Below are 22475 nucleotides of genomic sequence, written 5' to 3'. Positions count from 1 at the left end.
CCGTCCGTATTGACAAAGGAACTTAAACACGGCTACTCCTGGACATTCGGCATTCTGTAGCAAAGAGGATGAGATCTTTGTTCTAACATTTCTCTTCACGAGAAATCCCTCATAGATTAGCGGCGATATCTAGAGGTGATGCAACGTACTAAAAAGCTTTACAATGTTTCCTTTTTATCGACAGAAAGTAACACCGATGCAGCTGAATCCTATAAACTTGTATTCAAATAATTGGATTATTATATATTTTAGTTTGGTTTCTTGAAACAAGAGTGTCGGTCACGTGATTCAACAAAAATTCTATATCTCAATTAAGTTCGTAATTGAAATGAACTTGTCTGTGAACTGAAACGCTGTAAACTAAATTCTTTTTTCCTCCAGTTATCGAATTTTACAATAAATTAATTTGTTTCAGGTCTGTATGCCTCGGAGTTTCTAAAAGAGATCCAATTATGTATTTGCAAAAGTTTCAAGTTAGTTTTAAGTGAATCTCGAATACCTCAACCAATAAAAACAAGAACTTGAGAAGTACGCCGTACAGACATAACAAGTGTAAGTGGACATTAATATCTAGAGATGTCAGTAAATAATGAATTGATTTAATTTAGTTTGATTTATTAACTAAACGTATATATCAGTAATTGGCGAATAACTTCCATTGCAAGCTTCTTTCCACTGGTGTATGTATTGCATACAAAGAGAAGCACAGAGATGTTAATCCGAATATTGGTTATGTTACAGTTAAATTATGACCAATGTACACTAGGAGCGGATGAGATGTGGCTGTTCGGGTGATCATTTCATCTGTTTTTCTAGCTCCGTCATCTCAACTGAAAATTACATACATTAAATTTAATCAGGTGGTATGAGTATATGGCAATAGAAAGCAGTCTACTGTGTTCGTTACTCTTTATGGTCCATAGAAACTTAGATAATTACTCTCAGCTAGACGCTTCTTTTCCGCTGCTATTTTTGCATCACGGATCGGCTTTTCCCTGGCCTCGACCTCTTGGAAAGCGGCTTCAAGTTTTGAAAATTTGTTCTGATGGTAGATACCCCAGAGGATACCAGCACCGAGGAAGGTCCATCGCCCAAACTATATGACACAAAAAAAATTATACAGAATTACTTACTACAGTTACAGCACATGCGTGTTTCGAGCCAACAATTTATTTCTCTCCGTTGCGTTTTTGTCTATTTCGCGGAGATAATTAAAACACGTCGCCAATTGTTCAACTGTTTATTCGAACGTTATACGAATAATTATGTAACGCTAGGTGCAATGTAACTACTGTGAGTGCAAAAGTATCGTCTGCTAAACACATGATTGATGTCAGTTATCCATGACACGTAATTAGCAGAATGAAACCACTACACAGAATTTTAATCGCCAAATGTCATGGCTTAATAATAACACCGGAATACCTTGATTAGGGGAGAAACGCGAACGGGCCTCGGATTCAGCTGTGCGGTCGACATTTTGGTGATCGAAATGTAACTACAGCACTTCCAGCTGGAAAAGACTGTTCATTGGTCGATATTGAGAGTGTTCAGCTTCAAGCTGAGGCCCGTCTCCGTATTTCGCACACCTCGGTCGTTGCGGCTTCTTGACAGTAATACCAACTATTGCGATCCATTCCATTGTAACCAATTTTAACCTACCTTGTATGTAACATTAGTATTTATTAAGGTGCGGTAAGTCTGAATCTGTGCCTTGCCTTTGGAAGTTACATAAAGTTCTGTCTTACACATTTCTAGTCTTATTGACGTCATTTAGACACCCTCCCTGGGCTTCTAAAGTTTTAAAATAAAGTTCAGTTACTTTCACATCATGTTTGATTTTTTGTTGTTGGTACGACCGAGATGCAGATAATCAACTTTGAGGGTAATACCTTGTTCCTTCTTGGCCGACTGTAATTACCTTCATTACAACGTTGACCGAAGATATATACCTCAGTCAACGATTACCGTTTTCGGAGTTACTCCTAAACGTTGTTTAATGAAGAGCACCCAATGTAAACTGCGTGCGCAAACATAGCGGAATCTAAAACAGTTTGAAAATTTTCCGTATAACCGAAATTCACGATAATTGTTATCAAATGTAGGAATATTGAAGTTCAATTTTTCTCCATTAGATATCCCTATATCGCTGCTCCCTCCTAGTCCGTTTCGACCCGCGAGTCAATGGGATATCGTCTAGTCTAGTCCGTGTTCTTCGTGGTTGGTTGCCTTTATAATTCAGTACCTCAGTGATCAAAATGGCGTTACTGTGGTCGGTGGTGTCGGTCGGTTTCTCGCTGCTATTGACGCCGTTTTTGATGTTTCTACTGGCGGTGCTATTTTTGGCATCGATTGGAAAGTCGCTAGGTGTCAGGAGACTTTACGTTAAATTGTTACTGGCAATTTTCGAGGTGAATAGTATAGCGCATCTATTTTTATGTATTCATAAACGTGAGACAGCTTATAAATTACCAGTACGTAGGGCTATAATACTCCTCGATATAAGGCTGAATCAGTCTTGTTAAAAGTTCAATTGACGAAGCGAACAATCCGGCCGTCATTTCCTTCCGGCAGTAATAGTCGCCGTAATAGATGATCATCAATTATTGTCAAACGAGTGTCCTACACCTGAGCAATCGATCCCGCATTTGTACGTTACCTTCGTCAAATCGTAACCGTACCGTCTATGGTACATACGATAGTCCTTAATTTTTTTTCATCCGCATGATTCCAACCAATGATTGCCTTACGATTTGTTTACGACTTGCTCTTTTTTCACTTACCGTGAAGTTTGTCTCGCGTAACTTATACTTTCATTAAGAGGCTGAAGTTAGTAACGTTATCGTAACACAACATCGGAGAAAAGAATCACTATTTTCATAATTTTACAGTGTTTTTGAAGGAACAAAGATTTCGAAATATAAGTGTGTTTTTCGTTCTATTACGGTTTACTAAATTTCAGACAATACCAAAATCGTGAAATAACGGTTTTACCTCAGCATGAATCGTTACGATAACGTTTACGTCCTTCACGTCGTTCGATTTTCAAGCCGTTTTTCGATCTTGAATTTATCCAAGGTTTACAGGTTTTTTACGAATGTAATTTTTTCACGGCCATGTTTCGAATGCTCGATAAATTTCACATGTCACACCTACCTGAATCCAGTTAGGTACGCGATATTCACCTTCCTGATTTTAATTCCGTGTGACTAATTCAATCGAATAAATTACGGCCAGGGGGAGAGATGATACCAGTCATCGCGATCTGGATACATTATGCAATGATATAATTTCTTTGGTTTCTATACATTCTATTGGCTGTTCAATTATCACACCATATTTTGAGTCGTTTGAGCTTTGCCTACTTCTCTTTCCATGCTGTTTTATGTCTCGTGTTTTTATCTCGCGATCTAATGTTTACGCAATCCTCGCCGCACACTTTCGTGACGTTTTATAACTCTGCGTAAGTACGACAAGTAGGTTGGTACGTATATTATTTTGATGAGGCAACAATTTGTAATATTTCAGGAATTTGGACTAAATCCGTGCATGTCGGCTGTCAGTAATGTATTCGTGAAAGAGCTTGGGTTCGAAACCACGATATAATTAATTTCTAATTAGAAGAGATCAGATTATCTATGCCAGGGTCTCGTTTTGTGCTGATAGATTTTTTTCACGCTTCCAAGTCGACAATGTACTCATTTCTCGCGATAATAGAAACGGGCAAAAGTTAATCATTTTATGTTTGTCATTGCCGCAAAGTTTCAACCGCGGTTTTTTTTTTTTTTGATTTATTTTTCTTCAACTCGTTTGAAAGAAAGTTTAATTCTGTAATAAATCGAAGTTAATTTATAAACACCATACAGGCACGACACACGCGATGAGCTAAGGTCCATACGTGTTTTATGTATGTAACAAGTATGTGCAAAGGTCGGGAAAAATATCTAGCATTAATTCGTAATAGAAATCGTGTTGTCCTCCCATTTATTGCGTCCTTGTATTTACCGTTCAGCTGTTAGAATATTTTATTCAATATCGCATAAAGTGTCGCGTATATAGTATATGTACCGTTAAGACAAATCTTTTTTCATTCCTCTAGAATGTTGTTTTACCGGTTAATTTTTTATGATTACGCGGCGTACTGCTACTAAATAACAATTCTCGATTGTTCACTAATTCCGTTAGTAACATGGTAATTAATCAATATTCAAATTTCGCTAACACTAGACCGGTTTACAGTACTTACAAAGACAGCTATATGTATATGTATAGCTCTATTGAGTGATTGTGTATCCGTAAATCCTTACCTATTGTGTGCTGAATGTATTATAATATTTAATATCACGACTCGCTTGAATTTTGAGCATAAGGTGCTGGGAATAAATGGCAATAAAATTCACATACTTGTCATACAAATTATTTTGTCTACCATCGTAAACGTGGAATAAATAAATTGTTATCAATTTTTTTTTCTCACTTAGTTTCAAAATCGCGAGTGATAAAACTTGACCTGTTCGAATAGTCAAATAAAGATTCTTCTAAGGTTCTTTAAACATAGTTTTTTCTTTGATCGCTCAGATGGAATCTTAATTACTCTATCTAACTGTTTTCTTTTTTTTTTATATATATACCTATTCTAACCTACTTGAGTTCAGAGATCTAGTTGGTTTACATATAAATCTGTATATTCGCATAATATAACGAGCAAAAAGGAGCAATGACTTGCAAAAGGATCGGTCAGATATCTGATACGTCTTTGGACGCATGCTCGGATTTTGCAAAAGTCATAGTATGCTTGTTGCTTGAAATTCTCTGTCAGCTGTTGACCATGTGGTCAAAGTGATAAGGTGCAATTCTATATCATTTCTATATTCTATATGTAATGATATTGCGCATTGAATTTATAAACTTTTGTTACTGTATTACCAAAGGCCTCTGTTTTATTTCCGGTTATTCGCTTTGCTTCATCAGTAACTTCCATTCAGAGATAAACAAGCTTGTCTTGTATTTCAAAATTGGTGTTGAATATGAGTTATGCATTATCGAACCTGCTTATGTACAGTATTGACATTTTAATGTCATCAGTAATTGATGACTATAAAGCTTTCCTCATCAATCACTCTACTTATTTTATTGCCTTGTCTTTATTGTCTATTTCTAAAAATTGACATGAATTTAGAGTGACTAAAAAGAAAAAGTTTCTAATCAAAAAAATTTACCAATTCCTTAGTTAATTCTTAATTCTTTACAAAACTTCATTTTTCTTTTTCGTAAAATATTACGAGAGATATTAAACTTGGTTCTGGTGCTTAACAAAGCAATTATTAGGTGGCACTGGTATTAAACTCTGGCGGTAATCTTTTTTTTCTTCATAAGATAACATTGTAATCTACTGTTCAAAGGGCGTTCTGCATAATGCTTGTAAAAAACGAGTACTCCTTGCACCTGGTTGTTTTTAATTATCTCTTCTGAGCTTTGAACAACGACAAACTTTTACTATCGGTGATAAATCATCGCATTATCTAATTAAATTAATGGTGTGTTCTTTGCCAGGGTATTTACTCGACAAATACTTGTAACTCAACTCTGGTTAAGCTTATCAATCAGGATAAATTTTTCCATGGTGAATTGAAAAGAAAATGACATTTGACTTGCGATCGCCTTTAATGACTGGGATTATTCATGCTTTCCTGTCACGTCTGTTAAAATATTCAAAAGTACACTCTAACCCGGCTCGGCTCTGAATAAATAACACTCTTGTAACAATTCACTGTGTACTTTGTTTCATCATTGCGTTAAAAGCAAGTATGTGTCAAATGTTTTTATTTGTGCTGTTAAGATAACGCAATATGTGCTTGCCTAAATTCCAATACCATTTTTTTCTTGTTTCTTGAGGCAAGTGCAAAATTTTTAATATTGAAAAAAATTTATCTGACTATTTTTGAACAAATACTAACCAATTTCTTAACGACTCTGATTATTTCTCACTTTATTCATGACTTCTTTCACGTTATTCCAACACTTTAAGAGATTTGATCAAATTTAATAGAAATTTTTTAAACGTTTTCAGTTTTATTTAAGAAATTAAAATTGGAAGGGAAACTTGTGTAATAATCAAAATTTAAATTTCATACAATGATTTCTCAAAAATCTATTTACAAGGCTGATGAGTAAGAAAAATGATTCGGAAATTTTTAAAGAAAATTTTGCATAACATTTAAAAAAAAATTTTAAAACATTGCACGAGTACCCTCAATTTTGTTTCGTCAAGTTCTATGGCAATATGTGAAAATTTATTATAAAATTTTTGAGTGGCTCGAATTAATTGGCTGTATTGTCTGTCCTCAAGTCCACTTGCAAGCAAAGATTCCTCATTTCTTTATTGCTGATGTAGTCTTGATTATGCATTTCGTTATTATTGATTGTTGTTTGGGTTTTTTCTTCTTTATTAATTCTATGCCCGTGTGTTTGTGCTACCTGTATTATCATTCCATGTTGTCATGGGGTTATTGCATATATTATTGAATTAAATAGATGAACAAATACAAAACTCAATCAGATCTCTGAAAGGGTTCGAATCACGTGAAAGTATTTAGAATATAACTAGAAACAATCGATATTTACAAGACTGTTTCAAAGTCGTGAAATTTTTTGAATAAAGTAGACGGAAATATTTGTTCATCAAGGTCAATATATCGCCAGGCATTGAAATTATCCCGTTTTCTTACTTCCTGAACAATTCTCTCCGATTGTAAACACATGTCAGGTACATGGCACTCTCAGCTGACGATGCAAATTGAATAGTAATTCCATAATTACTTTAGGAACCGCTAAAATTACGCAATAATTTTGAGTAGCGACGGAACAATGGAGTGCCAATTTGCATTGCTCAATCAATGATCATATACTTCGGGTTCCTAATGGATATTACATATTCCTTCCTCGTTTTCTGTTTCTATTCTCTTTCTGTGTTTGTCCGAATCACTTTTAAAGTGCCTTAGCTGAGGAGTCGACAAAATATTAACAACAGCTTATGCAATGAGCTAGAGTAAAAGTCAGCAAATGCTCATCAAAAGGTATTCTTAGCTCAGACTACATTGACATACATACGGAACTTGGTTCTTGTCAGTCTTTCCTTCTTTATCAAAGAAGAAGGTACATTTTTTCTATTTCGGACAAATCGCAAGAGTTTTTCGAAAATTTGAAGGACTTTCTACCATGACAATAAAATATATGCAAAGAATAAACGAGTCTCAGAGTTTAAGTTTAACAGGGAAAAATAAATAAATTCATAAACATCATTGCCTTTTCTAAACATTCGTGTCGTTAAATTTGACACATTGAAGGTACCATGAACATTAATATTTACATTGTTTGTTAATGAAAGTATAAGTGTGAGTGTGTTCAATATATAAAAGGCCACTTATCTTTCTGTTGATTGTAATTTGTAATCTGGATTTATTAGGGCGCTGGTATCTTTCAGTAACAAGTTGGAACGAATTGATAGATAAGACAATATCAAAGCTAAAAAATTATAGCATTTTCAGTTTGCATGTACTACCTTATTAGTTTTTTGATCTGTGACGTAATTGAAACTGACCACTTATACCATTCATATAAAAAAAAGTGCTTCAAGTTCCGATGCTTCTGACAGATATATTTCTGCAATCGTGTAACTTCATCCAAGATTGATTGAAATTAGATTTGTATGTGTTAGAAATTCGAAACTGTTGTATGGAATTTATTAACAGCTGTGCCATAAGTTAGTCTGCACTCATCGTTAGTGTTGACTTCTGGAGTCTATTTTTACAGTTTTTTCATGGGTGTGAACTCAACGCTAATATTTCTCCCAAAATATATTTCTCGGTTCTATTTATGCACCCAAAGTCGCATTTTGTTAGAAGTTCGGAATAGCTTTACCGAATTCATGGTCACATACCTTGATTTATTCTATGGCCTGACCACTTTGACATTTTTGTTTCAAATGTAGATTATTCGAATTTATGACTTTGTGATAAATTTACATTAATTTTACCTATTCTGATTTGCAGTTTGGAAGACAAAATATTGAGAAAGTCAGAAAAAGCAATAGAAATTGGGAACCTGATGAAAGTGAGGATGAAAGCGGAACCTCAGAAGATACTGGCAACGACACAACGTCTGCTAATCTTCCCAGAAATTACAAAAAATACAATGCGGCGGAGAAGAAAAAGAATGGAGTACTTGGAAATTCGGTGATTGCCAGATCGAAAGACCTGATTATGGTTCCAGAACCAGAAATGAATAACAAAAATCACATCAATCACGTCAATCACAGTCATTCTTATCGAAATACGCTGGAAGTAAATGGTAACAAAGAGGTAAAATGTTATCCATTGAAATTGAGCGCAATAATTAAATTTAGGACTCGAGGAGCATCATTTTTTATTTATGCCGATTGCACTTTATGGAATTTGAGTACGATACAGAAGTTTTACAAGGTGTGCAATAAGATCCAGCAGTTTTTTTTTGTTTAGATTTTGTTGTGAATGTATACCTATGAGTATATCATCATAGTTACAAGTGAAATATTTGTTTTGAATGCAAAGCTTTGTTCCCACATGAGCTTATACATATACTGTCTATAAAACAAACGATAGGAAAGTAAAACATTTTGTGATTTCCTTAAAAGTTCAAAAGTTTTAGGAGATAATAAAGAGGTATTAAAAAAATTAATTTTTGTCGATCAAGAGTTCGACTTGTCCAGATTCAGGGATTGCTTGTACAGATTAATTATTTGCAAAATCTAATATCATATTGAATTATATATACAAAATATGAAAATCTCATTATCAATCGATGCGCACAGGCTTAAAAACCTATTGATCAGACAAAATTGTGTACATAGTATACGATATTTTTATTATTCCAGAGTAGTTTACCTAGAGAAGACTCATTCGAGATGTTGAAACGAGAATTTGACACATCGACCTGTTTGGATTATATCAAGGCCGGGGTCGAGGCCATTATTGAAGATGAAGTAACTTCCAGGTTCGAGGCCGAAGAACTTAAGGTGGGAATTACCGATAATGTTTATTATTTCATCATAATTGACGTTAATCAACAATACCCTGGTAGTTTTAGTACACACAAGTACCTACGACTATCAAAAGTAGGTAATGAGTGTGATGATGGATATTATTTGTTTCTGGTGCGATTTCTCACCATTTTTTGCCCCACATGTTGGTTCTTTGTTTGAATCTTTTTTATTTATTTTTTTATTTCCCTCAGCTTTCAGGAAATTCGTTTGTATAAAGTCAATTTGCACTTACAGAATTGGAATCTCTTAACAAGAACCAATAGACACTACGAGTTCATATCTTGGAAGTTGACAGTCATATGGATGTTTGGCTTCCTGATGCGATACTGCTTCCTTCTCCCTTTAAGGATACTCATCTGTTTCATTGGGGTGAGTTTACACGTTCTAGAAATATTTGTTGTAATTTTGACGAGAGCTAAACAAGCTCATTCATTTTTTATGCGGAATAGAATAAAAATTGGAATTATACAATCTGGGCACTATTAATACTGATTAAGCTCTTTAGGCAGTGTGGCTGGTGGCTACGACATTTCTTGTTGGCTTTATGCCAGACGGAGCAATAAAACGTTGGCTAAGTGAACACGCTTCCTTGATAGCGTTCAGAATTTTTGTACGTTCTGTATCCGGCGTTATAACCGTACACAATCCAGAGTATATGCCGAAAGGAGGAGGAGTATGCGTTGCAAATCACACGTCCACAATAGATGTTGGAATATTGTCTGCTCAGACAACATTTTCGTTGGTAATTCAATTTAGAAAATTAAACAACTTTGTTATTAAAACTACATTAGTCGTGTCCCGGGATATAATGTTCTGCGTCCAGCTACATTTCCATCCATGTGTACGTGTGTGTATGTATGGGATAAATATAATGCAGATGACATGTGCTTCGTGCTTAATTTTCACTTACCGGTCAACGAGAATTATCATAAAGTTTTGTTCCGGTTATTTATGTGTCTGTTGCATATATACTGTGATTCTTCTTATTACAAGTACTACTACCGTAAGTCTCGATAGCGAGGAATAGTAAAAATGATGCAAATGTTTGATGTGGAGAAGGTTATGTATGTGTAAGTCCGAAAATCCAAGTTTACTATTTCCTTCACTTATTAAAATATTCCCTAATTGGTGTCAATGTGAATTCTTTATCCTCCTGTACAAAAATTCCAAATTTGTTAAAACCACCAATTGCGTTCTGGACAACTACGTATTTCGATATATACTGGAATATGAGGTTATTATCGTCCATGAAAGAAGTAGGTATTTTTTTTCTTCTTCTTTTCCAAGCTTCAAGCTAATTTCTATTAGATGATGTTCAATGCAATGGTTATCCTCACATTTATGATAGAAAATCCACTACCGCACGAATTAGTTGCATTAGCAGAACTGATTGATAACGGCAAGTTGACCAACTGTCGACTACTTTTTACTGAGTAGCTGTATACAGCTATCTAAATGAAGAGAAAGGAAACGAGAAGATGATCTGTAATTTTCCTGCAAAAAGTCTTCCTCAATATTATTACCATCTTGTACATTGCTTTGCTAAGTTGTGAAGGTTGTACTTGCAGGTGATGTGGCTGACGGCGTGTACAGCAGTTGTGGGATATGTGCCAGAAGGTAGATTCAAAAGATGGCTGAACCACAGAGTATCGATAATGTGCTTCAGCGTACTATCCAGTGCGCTTTCCTCAGTTATCCACTACCACAACACTGAGAACCGACCACTGAGGGGTATTTGTGTCGCCAATCACACATCACCTATTGACGTGCTTGTTCTCATGCGCGATAACTCTTATTCCTTGGTATGTCCTCTACTTGCTCAGAGATTGAATTGTTAGAATTTTCTTTCGATATTTTACTATATACCAGCTATTAACTATTTTTACATTTTCGACTTGTTATACATAACATTGTTACACTAACAATTTTATTAATACCAGCAATTATGTATTAGCTAATTGAGCTCAAATTGGAATCAGTCGGAACTTCTCTAAAGCTGTACCCTCTGACTGATTTACAAAGGGTGGTTCAAATTTGGCTAGTTCTCGTCTCTCTTATTTATCTTTCCCATCCTTCTCCTAAGCTTTGTCTTTGTTTTATTCTTCTAATTTTAATGATCCTCTATGGTGCTTTACTGTTTTCTTCTCGACAGGCTTGTGAGTTGGGGTTTTTTTTTGTTTTTTTTTCCGTTTTCACTGGAAAAAATTATTCTTTTTTTTATACAAATTTTATACCCTGGTAGTGATGCAGATGTATTTATTGTTACTTGTTTTGATGGTTGCGTTTATTCATTTTTTGTGTATAAAATTTGCTGCATGCATGATTTTTTTTTCTGCACTGTATAATTTCTGTGGAAATGAAGACGTTTTTTTTTGTTTATTGACACTTATGTTTCGAAAAATTGCATCATTTTAAATCAAGAATTTAATTATAATCTCATTGTTACTGTTGAGATTACTGAAAGACGAATTGGTCCTAAGGTTTATGTAAAAAGTGTTAATTAATGCATTGGCTCAATGTTTGGTTGTTTCATAGAATTATTAAAACTTCGTTGAAAGACAAAATAAGGTTCCTAACTTCCTTTAAAACCATTCTTATAGATAGGTCAACGACACGGCGGGTTTTTAGGGATTCTTCAACGTGCCCTTGCTCGAGCTTCGCCTCATATTTGGTTTGAAAGATCAGAAGTTAAGGACAGAGAAGCTGTTACAAAAAGGTATTGCTATATTCTAGTATATGATAATCACAAATATACTGAAAGGGTAGGAAAAAAAATTGAAACCTTAAAACTTTCCAACAGGTTAAAGAAGCATGTCTCAGATCCTACGAATCCACCGATATTGATATTTCCCGAAGGAACCTGTATTAATAACACTTCTGTAATGCAGTTCAAAAAAGGCAGCTTTGAAGTAGGAGGTGTAATATACCCTGTTGCCATAAAGGTACAATGCATTCGTGTTTGAAGTTTCGTCCTTTCTCACACGATTTTTTGTTGAATTAAAAATTCAAATGCAGTGCTACGATGTCATTGCTACAGTCGAGAAATTCACGAACATGCAATCTGGCAAGTCTCAAATAGGCAAAGAAGTCATTTAGATATTTTATTTTCCTCACAGTACGATCCAAAGTTTGGTGATGCTTTTTGGAACAGTAGCAAATATTCAATGATCCAGTATTTATACATGATGATGAGTAGCTGGGCGATAGTCTGTGATGTTTGGTACTTGCCACCCATGTACAGACAAGATGGAGAGAGTGCAATTGACTTTGCTAACAGAGTCAAGGCTGTAATCGCCAGGCAGGGCGGACTTGTCGATCTCCAGTGGTAAATTCAATAATCTCTTCTTTAGATATTAATATTGAAGCGTTTCTCATCATAAATGTTGTGATGCTGCTTTTGAAATGCATTTTATATGTTTTGGTTGTAATATGACAAACCTATAGCCACTTATTTTTCTTGACTTTAGGGACGGTCAGCTGAAAAGAATAAAGCCAAAGAAAGCATGGAGGGAAAAGCAGCAAGAAGAATTTAGTAAACGAATAAAATTTGAATAAGTATTTAAAGAAGAAAAAAACGAAAAAAAAAAATCTTTAATTCTAGCACAAAATGAGCGAGATTGGGCCATCCGATCTTAGGATATAATATTGATTGGAAATTGGAAACGTTTTCAAAAATGCAGAAAATTTCATTTGTGCAAAATCTGTCTATTTTCACGCAGCTTTTGCTGTGAAATGAAAAAAATAAGAATCCTTTCTTATTCAAGTCATTTGACTTGGTGCACTCACATTTCTTTGTTCCATCAATATCATCTGATGTACGACCAGCAAATTCTAACTTTCATGTCTTATTTTCTCAGATGTAGAATTTCGTCAATATAATTGAATGTATAGGGAAACATGTATTACATTGTGCACATATTTATACTGCAACACAAGGCTCTGACAATTTTTCGTCATCACTAACTAACAAGATTTTGTCAACTGAAATAACTATTTGTGAATACTGCCTCGATTTTCGTTTCTTTAGGAAACAAAGGCGAATTGAGTGTCATTATTTCTTCGTTGTCAATAATCAATACATTTGTTGGAAACTAACTCGCTACAAGCACAAAACAGTGGTGTGAAATATTGTTTTAGTGGGGACAGAAAAAAAAAGTAGGAAAAGAACATTGTCATCACACACTAATAACTACCACTAAAAAAAAGTCGTTGTCTTAAACAAAGTTTCTATAAATATGTCAATATTTCATCAATTTTAGTTCTTGGTATAATTATATTAAGAATACTTGCGAGGCAACAAAGGGGATTTGCGGGCGAACGGTTAGTGTAATTTATGTACAATAGAACATTAATAAATTAATGTTTTATTAGATGTACGTACTGTAGGTTGTGTGAAAATTTATATAATACGCGTGTGCGTGTGCGTGTTGTGTAGGAAAAATTCCGAATAGTGGGTTTTATTCTTTTTTCTTTTGTCATACTACTAGAAAATTGACATCTATACAAAAGAAAAAAGAAAGTTGTGTTAAAATCCTCAAACCCGTAACACAATGGAAAAAAAATAATCGTTTTATAATTGGGAAATAACAATTATTCTTCAATTACGGGGTAAATGGAAAACCGGAAAAAATTGAATCACTGTTGATCAAAAAATAATTCTCATTTTCCATTCCTGTTCCAATGTTTGGTTATTTTTTTAAAATTTTGTAATGGGCATAATAGGTACCTTAAGTAAGCACTAAAAAATTACCTAATATTTTCAAAACTAAATTGGATTTATAGTGTTCAAAAAAAAAAAAAACTAAGTTAAAGTTTGAAATTATTTATTAAATTATCAACGAAGTACGATGGCAGCCGGTTGTGAAGATGTCAGATGTATCAGTTGAACATCGCTAGTTAAAATTTTTGGTTACTTGATACTTTTGCCATTATGATTCGTTACCCGTAAAACCAAAAATAATTTAAAAATGTATTTTGCTACTTTTATATTATTATTATTGTTGTTGTTGTTATTATTATTATTATTATTATTATTATTGTGGCCATCATCATCATTGTCACCAATATCATCACGATCGACCTTTGATCGATTACGAAGTTCAGTCATATAATGCATCACACTTTTTTTTACTAATCTTTTAGTTTATATTGTAACAGTGATATTAGCAAATTTGTAAATACATAACACATTGCTACTATAGTCGTTTAATTTCTGGATTATTCACTCATATCCTATGTTTGAAACTTTTCACGTGAAATTGACCATGAAGTTCTCATGATTGTGCACAAATATTTGTGAAATTAAATTTTATGCACTCTTCATTTTCAAAGATCAACTTTTTTTAAAGAGGTATGTCCATTTTGTGGCAGGTTTTACATTGACGAGAATACCTGTACAAATAATCACTGTTTTGTTTAATCCATCTATTGATGCAAGAGATGGAGGAGACAGTATAGAGTTCTAGATTTATCTCTATTTTGTCCACTGGTCCAGAGGATGCTACATGTCTCATTATCAACCCAAACTTCTATCTATAGCATTCTTAACTATCATTGCAAATAGTATGCCAAAGAAGTTTGTAGTGATTGAAAAAAGACGCGATAGAATCAAAAAATAATGTAACGTGGTTTGAAAGATTGTTAAATTTATTGTGAAAATTTTTGTCAATGTGGTTATCTAGTTCATGCGTGCGAGATAAAAGCTGTGCATTTTTCCCTTTTTTTTTTGTGGTAGCGCGCGTAGATTTTGTAAAAAGAACGGTTTTTTTGTTCTGATTTTGAATTAGGATTTACTCTTTACTACAAGCTATATATTTTTGTAAGTTAGAAATGTGTAAGCCCTTTTTAAATACATGATATGAATATACGATGTATCGTGAACCATTAAAAAAGTTCCCTTATAAGATGTGCAAACTGATATAGTAGGGATAAACGAATTATTTTTGCACAATTTCTTTTTCTTGTTGTAATCATATGACTAATGGCTAAGTATTAAGTATTGGATAGAAAGTTAATTAAATAACAATTGATCGTTTTCGAGTTACTTGACTCTAGGATTGACACTAAATGTCAAAGATCAATTGTTATACATTTGAATTTTCTATTGCAAAGAAAAGAAAAACTGTGCCACGTACTACTTCATAACAGCTGGCATGAAAGAATTAACATTCAACAAAGTTTCTTGATGTTTTGATATCGAATATACTTGTTATTTGGTAATCGTTTGAACGTTGTAATTCGTATAAAAATGTACCTATACAGTATAATAACCGATAAACTTCTAGTTTATAAATACGTATGCCATTGGTTTTCTTCCAGCTATCAATGGATCAGAAGTATTGATCACATTTTTCTTGGTCAGAGCAGAGAGAAATAAAATCTTGTATATTACCAAAATGAAATGACTCGAGGTTTTTCTCTTTTCTCACAAGTTTCCTTTACTAAATTGAGAAAAAACACAATACGAGTGACTAACGACTGATGCGTTATATGGAGCGATATTGAAAAGTAAAATATTTTCTTTTGACAAAAGTCAAACTGATTTGTTAATATATATATATTTCCTATTTTTGAACGTTAAAAAATTTTAGTAGTGTAGGAGTCGCAACATATGTGTATCTGTTTATACCTTAATTCAATAATATAAATAATTCCGAGCAATACCCTGTATTCGCTGTACATACAAACCGATATTTCGTATTCGTTCGTTGATTTCTTCTTCAAATTTTGATACTCGCTGTATATATATAATAATTAAATAAACAAATTGTTAATTACTATTTGCTGACGAGTTTTAAAACCTCATCATCCTTTGAGCACGACTTAGTTGAACATCATTAAAACGTGCACAAGTAAAAACCATGAAATTGAAATAAGAATGATAAAAATGCATAAATGTTACAGGTATACTTCGTTTTATTGGAATGAAGTGATACAGCATAATGAAACGCTATTATATGTACAAAATTTGAAAAAAGCGACCCATCATCTGGCGTCAAACACGTAAAACATCATTAGTTACATTACCGTAATAATGTATTTTTTCAACTCATGGTGGTTAGTAGTTTCTTTTTTTTTTTTATTGCGTAAAAGAGAAAATATCGATCTTAACAATGCGAATGTACCCTATCCATGGAAAGGTGTACGAGTGCATTGAAAATACTCAATAAACTCTAATCACCGTTCCCAAGCGGTTAAAATAATTACTTATACAAATTCGAACGGGGTGTAGACTCGTGGTATTACGGTAATATACGTTGATGTACATAGGTAAGTAATTGAATTGAAAAGTAACTCATTATGATCAATTATACACATACGCGCTAAACTGTGTCAGCTAAAGCTTTTTCTATCCTAACGTGAAGTCACGTTTCAACGAAAAAACAGTCTGCACTCCTGGTGTTAGTTTTTTTTTTCCAAATTTCAAAGTAGTTTTTAACTTATTTTTAAGAAATGAAATCTCTATTACATCAACAATCATTAATCAACATTGAACGAATAACTTGACACAATATTTCCGTTCCTTGTGTTTTATTAATTTTTTTGTTCTCTGAAAATTTTCCTGTGCTTCTGTCAGTAATACAGAGCGAAACAACGGAAACTTCAATACAGACCACAGCCATTATTATTATAAATGTGTTATGACGAACAGTCACCAACGTGTAGCAATTTTTCAAGTGGAATAGTGAGCTAAATAGTAATTCAATAAAATTTATTCGTTACTTCAATTTGGGTAGGTATAAAACAGTATACACAAAGGGTGGTGAGGTATCCTATAATAAATGGATCACAAAATTGGTCGATGTGATCACGTACTCACTTTTTGGGTACAGTCGACAACTTGATTTTGCGTTTCAAAGGGGATAGTGACAAGAAAAGTAACTAACAATAACATTTGTTTCGTTAAATATCCGAACTGATAGATAGTAAGTTATTATTTATAGTGCAGTGGTGTGTGTCGGTAAGGTATATCAACTTTGGCTACATACATTATGAACGACCCTATCAACAATTTCTCTTCTGTTTGTAATTGTATTTTCCTTTTAAAACTATCAAACAGCTACGCTTTTTTGAAATTGTATAAATTAAGCCCACTGGTACTTAGGGTTGGATGTAACATCCAGCGGTTGATGGATTTAAGTATCCTGACGATTTATCCTGAGCAATAGGATAAACATCGAGTTTATAAGTCCTTCAGCATGAATATCATTGCCAATTATGAGAATAACGTTTATGTTGTAACAGGAGATGAACTTGGCCTAAGATCGTTTGAAAAATTGCTTTACCTCTATTTCGGTTTTTTTTTAATGAATAAAAAAAAAGAGTTTACATGCTCGAAGGACTGGGCTGGTCACAGCCGTTGTTAGTGATTGGTAACGTGGCTAAAAGCGAACAACGTTAGAAGCCTTCTTGATACTGTTTCGAATCTAGTCGCGTTTGAATACCTTCAAGCTGTCTTTTAGCTTCGCATTGAGGGAAGTTCTGCAAATCGTAGTATTGGGGTGCGATTTTAAGTAACCAATCGGCTGAAATGAATATGCATACATTGTTAGAATATTCGGTGTTTCGGTTTTTTTCTATTTCATTGAAGAAAAAAAAAAGAAAGTTTTTTACAATGGTACTCACGTTTTATGTCTGTTACTGTCCTGATGTAATTTTTTGTCGTAAGCACGAATTCGTTGTAGATTACCCACTCAGGTTTATGGTCAAGGCAACTGCTCGGATGTAATTGCACAACCTGATTGTCTTTTATTGTAAGATAGTGTCCCGTCCTTTCTAAATGTGCAACCTGGTATAAAAAAAAAGATCACAATTCATTATTATTCATTAATCTTTGTCATTTTCCGCTTAAAAGTGATTTACTCTCATAAGACCAAATCAGTGGGAAGCTAGAATCAAGCTTCTTGTCTGAACAATTTTTCATTCATATATTAAAAAGAGACGCATCAACACAAGTAGAGTAATACTCTTACAAATGTTTTCGATTTCTTACCTGCATGAAGAATCCGTTGACCAATGCTTTTCTGATGTTTATGTAATAGTCTTTGGACGTGAAATCGGTTGACGTACGTTTTAAACTGAACCTGTCCATGATCCTACTTAATTGCTGTCTAACGTTATCTCCACTCTTAAGTGATCGATAGTTCACAAAATGCTCATAACACCATTGCGGATCTTCCATATCTGAAAATTATTAAATTTCTGTGTTAACACTCATAGTTCAAATTTTTTATGTTTCAGAAAAACCATAATTGAAAAATCACAGCCATATTTTATGCGAGTGCCAAGAAATTACACAAACACAGAGATGAGGAATGAATCATCAATTTTGAAAAGTCATTCAATTAGTAACAAAAGCTTTAAACACTCAATCACGTCATAGATTTACACTATGAGAAAAGGCTGCAATTGATTTTAGAATTGTTGAATATTGTACTGTAGCACACTTGTCCTCGTAAATGACATTAATTTTTTTACTTACTCTGTTTAAAGGCATGATATACATTAAGAAGAGTCAGATGATCGCCATCGATATGCGCGAACCGCATTTTTGAGTCATCTGCAGCTTTCTTAGCCTCGTTTGGTCTCACAAAACACTGTGGGACTAATACCATGTCAATTGTCAATACATAACCATGTTACCTCACCACCATCCTAACTTGAATCTACTGTAAATTGCCAGCTTTCAATACATTTTATATTTTCTTACTATAGACTATAACTGATTTAGCGCTTTAAATAAGGAAGACACATGAAAATGTCTGAACAACATCCTCGACTATGGGGAATTTCTTATTTTCTGAACTTTGGAGCTGACGTTAAGCTAAATAAGAGAGATGTTAGAAAATTATGTGAATCTAAAATTAAAATGGAATCAACAAACCCCAATACAGTACCTGAAAGCATCGCGGTGATGCTGAGTATTTCATTACTGCAGTTATGGTTACATGAAGCTATTAACATTTTTGCCAGCTGAGGGTCGAGCGGAAATTCAGCCATAACTGCACCTAGGTCTGTTAAATTTCCGTCGTCATCAAGCGCCGCCAAGTAGTTGAGCAGCTCCAGTGCTCTCATAAGTGTTTCAGGCGCTGGAGGATCCATGAAGTCAAAATGAACCTGTAAAATTCAAATTTTGATTCAAATAATTGTTCATTTCATTTTATTAACAGTAAAAGAATCGCACTACTTACCAGATCATCAATTCCAAGCTTTTTCAATTGCAAAACAACACTGCCGAGATTTGAACGAAGAATTTCTGGATACGTGTTGTCCTGCATCTCATTTTTGTATGCTCTTTCTGTATAAAGCCGAAAACATTTCCCTGGACGAGTTCGACCTGCTCTACCAGCTCGCTGTTGCGCAGATGCTTTACTGATTGGCGATACCAACAAAGATTCTACGCGAATTCTCGGATTATAGACCTGTGGTAAGTGATACCATTTTCGTTAGAATATTCGGATTTAGCTTGTCATTTTTCAATACATATCAACATTGTAATTTCTGTGGGTGACGAAATAACTACCTTTTGCTTCGCAAACCCTGGATCAATGACAAAAACAACACCATCAATGGTCAATGAAGTTTCTGCAATATTTGTGGACACTACAACTTTTCTTCCAATAGCTCCGTTGGGTTTAGTAGGTGGAGCGGGTTCGAATATTCTTTGCTGAAGATTCGGTGGAAGTGTAGAATATAAAGGGATGCATTTCAGCTCTCCAACTTCAGGTCCTAGATTGTCCATTTCTCTCTTGATTCTCTTACAAGCTTCCTCGATCTCCTCCTGTCCAGTCAAAAATAAGAGAAGGTCGCCAGCCACTTCTTCGCACATGTGAATCTGTATTACTGTTCTAATTGCAGCCTCCAAATAATCCCTTTCTGGTTCTGGTGTGTAAAATATCTCTACAGGATGCGTTCGACCAGGAACGTTCATCAATGGTGCATTATCAAAGTACTGTTGAAATTTTCCTGCGTCTAGAGTCGCACTCATTATAACCAGTTTCAGATCTGGACGCTGTTTCACAACTTCTTTTAAAACTCCCATCAATAAATCTGTCGCCAGTGTTCTTTCATGAGCCTCATCTAATAAGATTACTTGATACGCTTCGAGCATGGGGTCAGACATCCCTTCTCGAAGCAGCATACCATCCGTCATGTACTTAAGCACAGTATTTGCAGAGCTGCAGTCCTCAAAACGGATGCTGTAGCCTACCTCTTGACCTGCAAAAAGGTAACGAAATTATTTGAATAAAGTATAGCACTCGATGATTCAATTTATAAATTTTGCCCATTTCACTTTTTCATTTTGCAGCCCCGGTACTATTTGTCTGGCCCGGAAAATTTGGCTCTTATGGAAAAGGGTACTACAATTTTGGATCAGGACAGAACTGAGATAATGCTCTAAAAGTGATCTTCTAAGTGTATTGAAAATTATGGATTGATGTTGACTTTGTTTAAGCCTTCCCTTAGTCCATGGGGCCATATACAGGCATGTATTTCATGCTTTAATAACACTTGTTGCGATATTGAATAAAATTGTCAAGAAGGACACGATGGTACTTTTTCGCATGTTTATCTAGTCCTATGAAAAAATAACCTTTCACTTTTACCAAGAAGCACGGTATTATCTTTAACATCAACTTGGCCATATTAGAAACAATTGCGTGAATATTTGTATGATAGTCCTTGAATTATTATTAAATTTTGTGATTCGATTGCAATAATGAGGCATAATTCGACGCATAAAAATATGTTGTGTGACTGATTTCATCAATAATAATCATATTAATTTTAATCTGTGTACCCAAAGCGACATCCATTTCTTCTGACACCCTCTGGGCAACTGACATGGCAGCTACTCTTCTCGGCTGAGTACAAGCCACAGCTTTCGGACCCATAGATCTTGAGTATTCGACACACCATTGCGGTATCTGAGTAGTTTTACCAGATCCAGTTTCACCAACTAAGACAATGCATTGATGCAGCGCTAAGAGCCTCATGAAGTCTGTTCTATACTCGAATACTGGAAGAGTTATTCTCTTCTTATAAAATTCATGATAACGTGGCGTATATGGAAGACCGGTATATGGGTTATGCTGAACTTGATTTTTGGCCGCCGTTGAAGTTGGCATGTTATTGGCGACTGTTCCATCTCTGTTAAGAAGTAAGACAACATTTATTTTAACAATCACTGTCACGTTGTTTTATAACTGAAACAATTTAAGGTTAGGAGTTACCAGTAAAGCATCAAGATGAACAATGAGTGAATTTATTGTGAATAATAAGCATACATAGTTTTAAATAAATTACATCAAATCCAAGTTGAGCACCTTTGCTGTAGTTCTTACAGGTATGTATGTACTGTATGTATATAAAACATTACTTGCTAATATAGAAGTTCGAATGGAACTAAAGATATCGTGGAATACAGTTAAAAATATTCAGAATGATGGGTGAAAAAGTTGAGGCAAAAATATGTGTATATATGTGAATAGATGTAAAATTAGATTTTGGTAATGAGAAGGATCGCGATGGAATTTTAACAATGCACATGGCAAGATTTAGTCTTCCAGTTGTTTAACCGAGGTGATAGATGTGCTAGTTACTTACTTCTTTCGTTTGATATATGGATCCACCACTTCAATCCTCCGCTTAGACATCGTGTGATCTTTATTTAAATGTCTAATTTAAACGAGTATACTGTTTACAAATTATTTATGTATGTACACGCAAAGCAGCGTCACAAAATGGCAAAACCAGCGGACATCCGAAGTCAGTGCCTTACTGATCATTAAAAATCTCTCGGCAGTTTTTGCGGCAAGTCCGCGGATAAGACGATACTCCTAGATCTAGCTGGCTGTGGACCAACTAATTAATTCGAATTGTCCGTATCACCAATTGGTAGGTATATACCTATATAAATTAAATATATATATACCCGTGTGTGTGTGTGGTGTGTGCAATATACACACTGGCTATTAATAATTCAATAGGTGAAAAGTATGTTTAAAAGTAAACAAAAAAATTAAGGTACTTGACGCCGACAGGCTACATTATGGGTGCGTTCCTAGCTCCCAGCGCTGTCGACGATCCTTTATCTCTTTTGCACTGCTGAGTTCGTGGGTGGCTTTGCCTCTGTCAAAGGGAGTTTGTTAACGCTGCCAGCTAATTTCGGAACGCATCCTAAACTAGAGTTGTGGCGTCATAGGCCTGCGTCAAGCTATATTTTCAGAGTGTCAAATTGACGCGAATAGCACTACGACGTCGCAGGAAAAGTTGCCCCTGAAAATGCCGCACGTCAAAACCCACGTGATTAGGTCAACGGACCTCAATAACATTTCTATTCGCAGATTTAAGAAATCTAGGATTACTAATTGCAAGTGTGAAAAAATGGTGAAAA

The 22475-nt window shown here is 34.5% G+C and overlaps 3 protein-coding genes across 8 annotated transcripts; 1 reads left to right on the top strand and 2 right to left on the bottom strand.

The window, feature by feature from the left end:
- Nucleotides 1-598: 598 nt before the first annotated feature.
- Nucleotides 599-1587, bottom strand: LOC107224946. Its single transcript, XM_015665209.2, has 3 exons — nt 1426-1587; nt 940-1096; nt 599-830 (listed from the first exon to the last, which is right to left on the bottom strand). Exons 1-3 carry the CDS (start codon nt 1477-1479, stop codon nt 796-798), a joined length of 246 nt encoding a protein of 81 aa, XP_015520695.1. The 5' UTR covers nt 1480-1587; the 3' UTR covers nt 599-795.
- Nucleotides 1588-2228: 641 nt separating this feature from the next.
- On the top strand, nt 2229-13946 carry LOC107224956 (glycerol-3-phosphate acyltransferase 3). 5 transcript variants are annotated; one of them, XM_015665226.2, is made up of 9 exons: nt 2229-2411; nt 8052-8360; nt 8912-9052; nt 9314-9448; nt 10648-10881; nt 11680-11795; nt 11880-12021; nt 12196-12404; nt 12547-13946. In XM_015665226.2, exons 1-9 carry the CDS (start codon nt 2259-2261, stop codon nt 12632-12634), a joined length of 1527 nt encoding a protein of 508 aa, XP_015520712.1. In that variant the 5' UTR covers nt 2229-2258; the 3' UTR covers nt 12635-13946. The 5 variants fall into 5 exon arrangements, with proteins under 5 accessions (XP_015520712.1, XP_015520711.1, XP_046596594.1 ...); XM_015665225.2 differs by lacking the exon at nt 10648-10881 and adding an exon at nt 9585-9821; XM_046740638.1 differs by having other exon boundaries at nt 8912-9055.
- A 484-nt stretch (nt 13947-14430) lies between these two features.
- Nucleotides 14431-21866, bottom strand: LOC107224957 (putative pre-mRNA-splicing factor ATP-dependent RNA helicase PRP1). Of its 2 annotated transcripts, none has more exons than XM_015665227.2 (9): nt 21686-21866; nt 20880-21229; nt 19602-20296; nt 19270-19500; nt 18976-19195; nt 18561-18683; nt 18072-18262; nt 17705-17867; nt 14431-17604 (listed from the first exon to the last, which is right to left on the bottom strand). In XM_015665227.2, exons 1-9 carry the CDS (start codon nt 21733-21735, stop codon nt 17477-17479), a joined length of 2151 nt encoding a protein of 716 aa, XP_015520713.1. In that variant the 5' UTR covers nt 21736-21866; the 3' UTR covers nt 14431-17476. The 2 variants fall into 2 exon arrangements, with proteins under 2 accessions (XP_015520713.1, XP_015520714.1); XM_015665228.2 differs by lacking the exon at nt 21686-21866 and adding an exon at nt 21386-21515.
- Nucleotides 21867-22475: the final 609 nt, after the last annotated feature.

Source organism: Neodiprion lecontei, chromosome 5 (genome assembly GCF_021901455.1).
Source record: "Neodiprion lecontei isolate iyNeoLeco1 chromosome 5, iyNeoLeco1.1, whole genome shotgun sequence".
NCBI lineage: Eukaryota > Metazoa > Arthropoda > Insecta > Hymenoptera > Diprionidae > Neodiprion > Neodiprion lecontei.
The sequence above is the reverse complement of the archived record's forward strand: the minus strand, read 5'-3'. Positions and strand labels throughout refer to the sequence as shown.

Coding starts and splice junctions, on each gene's coding strand:
- LOC107224946 (XM_015665209.2), bottom strand. CDS start 1,479: ATGTCGACCGCACAGCTGAATCCGAGGCCCGTTCGCGTTTCTCCCCTA. Junction 1,097..1,425: donor GCGTTTCTCCCCTAATCAAG/GTATTCCGGTGT, acceptor TGTGTCATATAG/TTTGGGCGATGGACCTTCCT. Junction 831..939: donor AAAGAAGCGTCTAGCTGAGA/GTAATTATCTAA, acceptor TGTAATTTTCAG/TTGAGATGACGGAGCTAGAA.
- LOC107224957 (XM_015665227.2), bottom strand. CDS start 21,735: ATGTCTAAGCGGAGGATTGAAGTGGTGGATCCATATATCAAACGAAAG. Junction 20,297..20,879: donor AGAAATGGATGTCGCTTTGG/GTACACAGATTA, acceptor ACCTTTTTGCAG/GTCAAGAGGTAGGCTACAGC. Junction 18,263..18,560: donor ATATCATGCCTTTAAACAGA/GTAAGTAAAAAA, acceptor AATAATTTTCAG/ATATGGAAGATCCGCAATGG.
- LOC107224956 (XM_015665225.2), top strand. CDS start 2,259: ATGGCGTTACTGTGGTCGGTGGTGTCGGTCGGTTTCTCGCTGCTATTG. Junction 8,361..8,911: donor AAGTAAATGGTAACAAAGAG/GTAAAATGTTAT, acceptor TTATTATTCCAG/AGTAGTTTACCTAGAGAAGA. Junction 12,022..12,195: donor TATACCCTGTTGCCATAAAG/GTACAATGCATT, acceptor TTTTCCTCACAG/TACGATCCAAAGTTTGGTGA.